The sequence below is a fragment of the Pinus tabuliformis genome, chromosome 8 (genome assembly GCF_031772625.1).
Source record: "Pinus tabuliformis cultivar Carrire ecotype Pingquan chromosome 8, CPIR1, whole genome shotgun sequence".
In the NCBI taxonomy this organism is placed as follows: Eukaryota; Viridiplantae; Streptophyta; class Pinopsida; order Pinales; family Pinaceae; genus Pinus; species Pinus tabuliformis.
The window spans coordinates 569,878,074-569,887,770 of NC_142294.1; the positions used below are offsets into that span (position 1 = coordinate 569,878,074).

The window sequence follows — 9,697 nt, forward strand, 5'->3', positions numbered from 1 at the left end:
TTTTAATTTTTTTGTAGTGAGGTTTTTATTGCTTTGCAATTTTAAATTAGAAAGTCGATATTTTGAATTTTCGATATTCTACATATTTATACATCCTTAATTAATTTTTCAATCCACATGAAATAATTGTTTCTAAAAAACAATATTTTTTAACAATGGACATAAAAATAACAAATTTTAACATAAATATAACAAAAAAACTACACGTTTTGATAATTTTTTGCTAGAATTGACATGTCAAAATCACAATTTTTATACGAAAATTTTAACTAAAAATGGTTAAATAATATTTTTTTTATGAATTTCATGTCAAAAAAATAATAATAATCACTTTTTTTTTCAAAAAATAATGATTAACTTAAAAATCAATGCGAAAATCACATATTACAAATATTGAACGCATAACAACCTTAATTGAGTGTTTATTCTTCTCATAAAATGTCAAAGTCAAAACATTGCAAAGCTTGATTTCCAAGCATAACTTAAATTTAATCAACAATGTCACGTAATCCAAACTCTTCGTCCTCTAGAGTTTCATCATTGTCTTCTTCCACAATATTTTCTGCTTCCTTTTGCTCATTTTCCTCTTCTAATGGATCTTTGATGTCTGCAAATCTCCCAATGTATGTCTTTCCAAACATTCCATGTAATGGTGGTTGGGGTTCCTTTGCCTTTTTTGCCACACATGATTCACTAAAGTCCCATTTCTTCAACCCAATTTCTTGCATTGCATCTGGAAGAAATTGAAGAGCATTAATTCTTTGCTGAATGAAATTGCACTGTAATGGATCTTTTTCAATTGCAATGCAATTTCTTCCTTTTTGAAGGCAACATGCTAGTGTTGTACCTAATTATCAAGCACAAAATAAATAATGAAGTAAATTAGTACAATGACATATTAATTAAAAAATAACATATTGAAATTCAATTCCATATAATAAAACTTACCTGAGCCAGAAAATAAATCCAGAACCCAATCTCCTTCATTTGAACATATGTCTATAAGATAGTTAATCAATAATTGTGGTTTTTGATAAATGTTAACTATCTCTCCTTTTGCTTCTTTGTCTTCATATGTTAGTTTTCTCACAACAACATCATAAGTCAGTATTTGGCTATGACTCTTTCCGTCTACCCGATTAAAAATCATAGACATATGGCTATCATCTTTTGCCCAACTATCAATATGAATGAACTCACAATCATTTATAAATTGTTGATCTTCATTGTTAAGAAGATTTGACTTTTGCCTGTAACATGAAATAGTAAAAGTTCAATTAACTTGTACATAAATGAATTTTTCAACATTAATCAAATATACATTTTAAATGTCTTACCATGTAAGCTGCATCCTTGAATTTGTTTTCCCCTTGAAGCTTGACAATATCATTGCCAATTGTGTGTCTGAATGAAATGTCACAAATCTCCATAATGGTGATGACGTGACTTCTACAAATCCCGCAACCACTTTACTAAGAGCTTGATAAGTATAAGGGTCACTATCATAGTCAATGTTTGGAATATTGAAACCATGGGGAATATCTGCAATAACTAGGGCATAATCTCTTTTCGGTATGAGTTTAGCAATGTTTTCACAGTCGCCTTGTATTACTTGATATTGAATAGTGTCTAGCCCATTCCAAATGAAATGATTAAGAGTTGGATCAAGTTCAACATTCTTAATACGTTGCTTCCTCAGTCTTTCGATCTTTATTTTTTCAATAAAGGTTTTGAAACTATCTGGTGCTCCATTATCATCCTTCCTCATCTTTTATAAAATAAACAAATATATGTGTAAGTTATAAATTAAAAATAGTACACAGATGAATAAAAATGAATGTATAAATCAAGATACATTTTTAAATGCAAGATAAAAAGCTTTTAATGTTGATGTAGAACTTGAATCTAGATAGTTGTGTACAACATCATCCCAACTATCTTCATTCAACAATCTAACCATTTGTTCTTGAATTTTCATGTAAACTTTGTGACTGCATAGATAAAGTAACAAAAAGTTAATATAATGATATGTATAACAAATACTACCAAGAACAACATGTTTTATTTAAAAGATAATTATAATCTAGAAATAAATAAAAATAATTCAGCAAACTTACTTTTGAAATTCTTCAGACATTTCCTCCAATGATAATTCCCCTGACCTCACACGAGATAATATTGTTTTGACAATTTTTTCATCTTTCACTCCTTGCATCGCCCTCCAAGGTGTGATAGTCATATCGTCTGGAAGTTGCTTCATTTCAGGAGCTGATTTACTGTTGCTACATATCAATGGCTTAGACTTTTTGACCCTCTGGTTTTTAATGCCAATGTCTTCCCACATGCTAAAAATCTCATCAATCAACTTCCAAACATCTCCAGTTCTAAATGCCAATTGGAAAATGTTATCAACACCTCTGAATAAATCACTATTTTTGTTGCCTTTTCCACCTTTTGAATTGGTTTTCTCTTCAATTTGATAGCCTATTTCCATACAACATTCCTTTCAGAAATCTGCAGTAACATTTATCCTATCCCCACCACATTTTTCTTGAAATTCACTATGAATAAATCTAACCCTTTGGATGAAAGTCATAGACATCCTATATTCATTATCTGAATTATGATCCCATGCCACTAACTTTGCTTCTGTTTCTGATAAACCAGCATAAATGATACATTTCATTGTTTCAAAACGTGGGTTATTAGGATATTCCTCCATCAATTGTCTTTGAGCTTCTACAGAATGGTTCCCCCAAGCACATAATAATTGTATTCAAAACATTTTGACTTATCAAATGCTTCTTTGTTGGGAACTTGAAGTGGATCAACAAGAAGCACATAACTAACCACATGAGCATATGGATTGTACCTCATCAATGTCTTCAAGTTGTGAACATGCAGATGATGTGGCTTTCTGACTTGATATTAACATTGTTCTTCACTTGCCTTATAGGTTTGTCTAACATTAAGCTGAAATGTAATGACCACCATAAATCAGCTCCCTGGTGTAATGATTTCTCTGCTTTCTTTTGAAGTTTCACTAGGTTCTTGACTGTTGGTAATGACTACTTCAAAATCTTCAACTTTAATTTTCTTCGTCATAACATTCTCAACAGATTTATTCTTGGGCATTGTTACTTTTGGTCTTTTACGGCTCTTCTCAGTTCCAATGTCATCTTCAGTAATGGCAACATATGCTTCACTGTCAGTTTCAACTTCATCGTCCTCAAAAGTAACTTGTTTACCCTTGCTAGATTTATCCACCAGAGGCCTTTTTTTTTTATTCTTTGGATGTAGTTTTGTAGCATCATCAATTACTACATTTTGCTTGTTTTCCATATCTTCTTCTGACACTGAGTAAAAACTGCTGACAACTTTCATGATATCATGCTCTATGAAATGAATGCCTCCCAACCTAATTGAACAACTTTCAACAAAATTCTGCCAAACAAAATATCATATGTCAATAAAAACAAAGTTAAAAAAAATATAGCGAGACACTTTCAAGAATGCAAAATACAAATATAAATAACAATACTTACGATGTTTTGTGTCATCTCATTTACGATTTGTTTACACAACTTTGTAGATACCTCTCTCATGTCATACAATGAATATGATAGTCGGTATTTAATCCTTTCATGTGACTTGGGAGCTTTTGTAAGTATGTAAACAACTTCAGTGTTCGGTACCAAACACATATCTATGACTCTTCCCATCACCTAAAAATTCCATTATCATTCGGTGTATCAATATATAAATATATATTCACATTTGTGCTTTTTCTTTCTTTCACATACCAAATTCTTGATGGAAATTTCACCTCTTTTGAATTCTTCCAGTCCGAAATCATCTTCTTATCACTTGAGGCACTTGAAATATTTGTAGCCATGAGCTAAGGTGGAGTTCGTTCACCAATGTTTCTTGAAGATGCACCTTTAAGAGTCTTTGGTCCAGAAAGATTCACAGAAATTTTCTTTGATGCCATTTTCTTGAAAAATAGAAACACATAAATCAGTAAATAACAAAAACATATTAACTTAAATTAACAACGAAAATATATCATAAATTTTTTATTTGTATAATCAGAATCGCTCATCCACCCCTAACAGGGGGCAGAGGGGTCGGTGGGCTAATGGGAGGTCGGGTGAGGACGGCGGGGCAGGGTGGGCAGCCGGGTGGTGGGGTCGGCGGGCGGGCCAGGTGGGTGTGGGCGAGAGGGGTGCGTGGGTGTGGGCGATGGGTGGGGGCGAGCGTGTGCAGGGGGGGTGGGGGGCGGGTGGCGCGAGCCTGGGTGAGGGCAGGTAGAGAGGGTGGGAGGGGGAGGCAGGTGTGGAGGTGGGCAGGGGCGACGAGGGCGTGCGGGTGAGGGGGTGGGGAGGGCGTGCGGGTGAGGGGAGAGGGCATGGGCGGGGTGGGTGAGGGGGAGGGCATGGGCGGGGTGAGGGGGTGGGCAGAGGGGGTGGATGGGGCGGAGAGGTGTGCGGGTGAGGGGGTGGTGGCGAGGGTCGGTGAGGAGGAGGGCGCGAGGGTGGGAAGGGCATGGGGAGGGCGGCGTGGGGGGGAGGGGGACGGAGGGTGGGTGAGGGTGTGTGGGGAGGGCGTGCGGGTCAGGGGGTGGGGAGAGCGTGGGTGGGGACGGTGGATGAGGGGGACGGCGTGGGTCAGGGGGCGTGGCTGGGGGGGTCGATGTGGGTGTGGGGTGGGGTCAGGTGGAAGGGGGTTTGATGTGGGGTGAGGTCGGGTGGCTATGGGGGGATGAGGGTGAGGGGGGAGGGAAGTGGGTGTGGGTGAGGGGGTAGGGGCGGCATGGGTGCGTGGAGGTGGAAGGGGAGCAGGTGTGGGTGGAGATGGGAGGGTTGGCAAATCATGTGGGGGTGAAGAGTCTTGGGGGTTGGTGGTAGGGGATGAGGGTGGCGTTGAGGGGGAAAAAATGTGGAGGGGGGGGGCGGTAAGGGGGCAGGGGCGCGGGGTGTGGGTGAAGGGGGTGAGGGTGTCAGGAGGGGGGTGAGTGGTAGGGGGCAAGTCAGGCTGCGGTGCCCACCTCGGTAGCTCGCCCGCCTGCCACGGGTGTTGGCCATTCTGAGAATCGCCCAACACCCGCGGCAGGCGGGCGAGCCGCCAGGCGCCCCCACACCCCCTACCATCCCCCCGTGCCCTCACACCCCGCCCGCTTGCCCGAACTCCCCGCCCACCCGTGACACCACGGCGGCCCACCCACGGCTATTGAGCGATTGAGTTTGATCGAGCCCACCATGCTCACGACGGACGTAATTGTTATTTTGGCTCAGAAAATTATTAATTTAAAAAAAAAAAAATCTTCTTCATTAAACTAATTTAATATGAAAATTTTTAAGGAAAAAAATTTAACTTACCTTTCAATTGCGAGAATTCTTCGTTGAATATGTTGTTGATAGCAATGTAGCTACTCCACAAATTCACGAGTCTTTCAACGAATTTCAGAAAACCCGGATGTGATGTGAGTAATAGTGATAATGAAATTTAATATATAACTGAAATTACGGAGATGTTTTACCGTATAGTTAATGTGAGATAATTTGTTTTAAAATATTATAAAGCAAATATTGTAGAATTGTTTTACAATGGGTTGAATGTGGATTAATTTGTTTTAGAATATATTATAAAAATTAAAAAAAAAAAAAAAATTCAATTGTTTAGTAAATATTATATACTTTAACTATTAAAATAATTAATGTAGAAGTTGTAGTTTACAATTTTAATTTTAATGATTTATTTCATAAAAAAATTAGTTTACATTTTTCAATAAATTGTAGAATAAAATAATGAAGGTAAATAAATCTAACAAACTTTTTGGAGGGAAATATTTTCGCGAAATTTTTGGAGGGAAATATTTTCGCGAAACTTTTTGGAGGGAAAATTTCATTCTTTAAGCTATATAATATCTTTAGGAGACTCTCCATTTGTATCATTCAACATCTTCTATTTGAAAGGGATGGATTGTTCTGATAGTGAAGTTTCGATTTATACACCATCAACATCTTCATCGCGTAACAACTCTATTCATATTGATGAATATAGCGGGAATTCTTCCACTATGAATAGAAAGTCAATTCTTCCACTTAGTCCTGATTCTAAGGACTATGAGAGTAGCACTGATGAAAGAGGGGATGGAGAATTTCAAATAAATAAAGAGTCACAAATTCCACTTAGTCCTAATTCTAAGGACTATGAAAGCAGCAGTGATGAAGAGCATGATGGTGAAGTTCAAAAGAATGGAGTGTCATGATGTCCACTTAGTCCTAATTCTGAGGACTATGAGAGCAGCAGTTTTGAAGAGCATGATGGTGAAGTTCAAAAGAATGGAGTGTCACGGTGTCCACTTAGTCCTAATTCTGAGGACTATGAGAGCAGCAGTTTTGAAGAGCATGATGGCGAAGTTCAAAAGAATGGAGTGTCACGGTGTCCACTTAGTCCTAATTCTGAGGACTATGAGAGCAGCAGTGATGAAGAGCGTGATAACGAATTTCAAAAGAATGGAGTGTCAAAGTGTCCACTTAGTCTTAATTCTAAGGACTATGAGAGTAGTAGTGATGAAGATCATGATGATGAATTTCAAAAGTATGGAGTGTCACGGTGTCCAATTAGTCCTAATTCTAAGGACTATGAGAGCAGCAGTGATGAAGAGCGGGATGATGAATTTCAAAAGATTGGAGTGTCACGGTGTCCACTTAGTCCTAATTCTAAGGACTATGAGAGCAACAGTTATGAAGAGTGTGATGATGAATTTCAAAAGAATGGAGTGTCACAGTGTCCTCTTAGTCCTAATTCTAAGGACTATGAGAGCAGCAGTGATGAAGGACAGGATGATGCACTTAGTCCTAATTCTAATGAGTATAAAGGTAGCAGTGACAAAGGACAGGATGTAGCATCTTCAATAAGTAAACAGTCACATTTTTTATGTAGTCCTAATTCTATGGACTATGAGAGTAGCACTGACAATGCACATGAGGAAGAATATCCATTAAACATCGAGTCAAATTTTCCATTCAGTCCGAATTCTAAGGACTATGACAGTAGCACTAAAGAAGGGAAGATGAAGAATATCCTCCAAGTCAATATTTGAAAAGCAGAGCTGATCATAGTGTGGATAACATTCCTCTTAATGATGACGAAAATCCTTATACAAATGATGATCCAATGACGGAGATGTTGCCAAGAAATATTGTATCGAGGAGTAGGAGCAGACCTTTTCGTATCAATGCAAGATGTTCTAGTTATACAAGGGGTAGAGCAGAATATCTGATGAGAAGAAGTTCTATCAGCGCTCTCATTTCAAGTGAATGTTGCCAAAAAAATTGCTTGAAACATATGAATTTCACATTTGCATTAGAAAGCAGGAAGAGATATTTGTCAATGAATAAAAGCATGCAAAATTCATATTTAGTTGGGTGCATGCAATCTACATTGTCAGGTTATGATTATCATATTAGGACTTTATTTATCTGTAGAAAGCTTTCAAAATGTTTCATTCGATTGGGAATTTTCGTCTCTCGAGAATTCAAGAAAATTTGGAAAAGGATCCCACATTTTATTCAGAAGTACGTCATAAAAGACAGTTTGGGCCATTATCAAATACTGCAATGTCATGGATGAAAGATTTATTTTCAAAGCATGGAGAGTGTATGCCAAATAGAGAGACAATACATATTCCAGATAATTTTTCAAGACGAGAAATCTACAACTTATACAAAGAATATGCAGAAGGTGCTGAGGGACATGGCGGTTTATTACATATCAATATTTTATGAAGGTATGGAAGAAAGAATTCAACAATGTCCGTATTCCTAAGAAGACAAGGATGGGGATTTGCAGTAGATGTGCTTCTCTTAAATAAAAAAGGGACAAATGTGAAGGGTCAGAAAGAGGTAAGCATTCATAACTTTAACTTTTAAAATTGTATAGTCATCAACTATGAAAACATATTTCTTAATGAATTTCTTTTATGTTGTGTAGATTTAATTGTCAAAAAACTTCAGGAGCATCACGAACAACAAACAAACGAAAGGAAGAAGTTGTACAAGCATCGAAAGAAGTGTTATGATAATCCGAATAAATATTTGGGTTTGATAATTGATGGTATGGACCAGAAGAAAACACTTTTACCACATTTTGTTCGCACACCAAAAATTTACAGGAGGAAAATTTTATTCAGTTTCACTTGGTCGGTTGTATGGTCTTCAATGGGAAAATGTTGCCAAGGGTGTACTTCACAGCTCCAAATATTCATAATGATGCAAATCTGACCATAACCATAATTCATGATGTGATTCTCATTGGTCTGGTAATCTTCCTGAAGTTTTGTATCTACAATTGGACAACACTTGCCGTGAAAACAAAAAATCAAGTTGTTTTTGGATATCTAAACATGCTTGTTGAATTGAGAATTTTTTCAAAGGTAAAGGTTGGTTTCCTTCTTGTTGGGCACACTCATGACCATATTGATCAGATGTTCAGTCATTTTTCAATCACATTGAGAAGGAAGGAAGTGGGAGCTTGCCATCACTAATTGAATGTATTAAGAAATCATACATGCCAGAGCCTACTTTTGATGTGTTGGAAGAAACTATTGACATGCGAAGGTTTATTCTGGGATCATATGGTGAGGGGAAATGCATTGAACAACTTAATGACATTAGCTTCCAACATCAATTTCGTATCAAAAAAATTGATGGAAAAACACTAATATGGGGCAATAAGTATTCAACTACTGCAGAATGGGCACGTCATCAGGTTTGCAATTTTTGAAGTTCATTCCAGATCATCCAATATTTGCATCAAAAATTATTGTATTACAATCAGTTGGTGAAGTTCAGAATGCACGCAGACAAATAGAGATATAAATTATTCTGATTACCTGGAAGAAATTAAAAAATGTATTAGATATACATATGAGTACTTTGACATTGCTGATTCAGTTTGGTGGGAGTCATTTTTCAATAATCGAAAGTGATATCATTTCAACAACAACAAATGAAGATATACCTTTGAAAAACCCATTTATTTGGCCACAAACTGTGTCGAATGAACATGAGGAAATAAACATTGTTGAACAACAACAATCTCAAGGTATTATTAATTCTTCACAAGCAACAGAAAGAGAGATGTATATTGGTTCCAGAAGATCTCGTGCATAACGTAAAGCCATGGAAGACTTTTACAGGGGTTCAGTACAGGATATTAAGGAGGGTTGCATGATTGTAGTGCTAACAGATAAAGATCCCAATGGCTATCCATTCTGGGTTTCTAAAGTTATAAAGGTCTTTACAGAAAATGAGGATGTTACAAGTGTTGAAGTACATTGGTATGCCACAAATACACACCCATTCAATGGTGTGTATAAGCCAGAGATGGTGTAGTTGAAAAAAAAATGGCGAAAGAGAAAAAAGAAAGGTACAAATATAAATCGCCGCCGCACAGACATTTAAAATTGGAGGATGTTTGACATACTGTTTATGACTTCAATATAACAAAGAGAGGAACTTTCGCTTCAATACGATAGAGATTCTGAAAAGGTTAGTTGTTACCAGAACGAACAGTGTTGAGGATGGGAGTCTGTTTGAAACCAGTCATAGATCTAGAAGAATTTTGAAACCTGAAATGTGCGCATGCATGTGGACTCAATGGGGCACTAGTTGATGAAGAGAAGAATATG

At 37.2% G+C, this 9,697-nt stretch overlaps 1 protein-coding gene across 1 annotated transcript; it reads right to left on the minus strand.

Moving 5' to 3' along the window:
- Window positions 1-464: 464 nt before the first annotated feature.
- On the minus strand, window positions 465-1,879 carry LOC149236738 (uncharacterized). Its single transcript, XM_089461611.1, has 3 exons — window positions 1,338-1,879; window positions 949-1,250; window positions 465-847 (listed from the first exon to the last, which is right to left on the minus strand). Exons 1-3 carry the CDS (start codon window positions 1,766-1,768, stop codon window positions 489-491), a joined length of 1,092 nt encoding a protein of 363 aa, XP_089317737.1. The 5' UTR covers window positions 1,769-1,879; the 3' UTR covers window positions 465-488.
- Window positions 1,880-9,697: the final 7,818 nt, after the last annotated feature.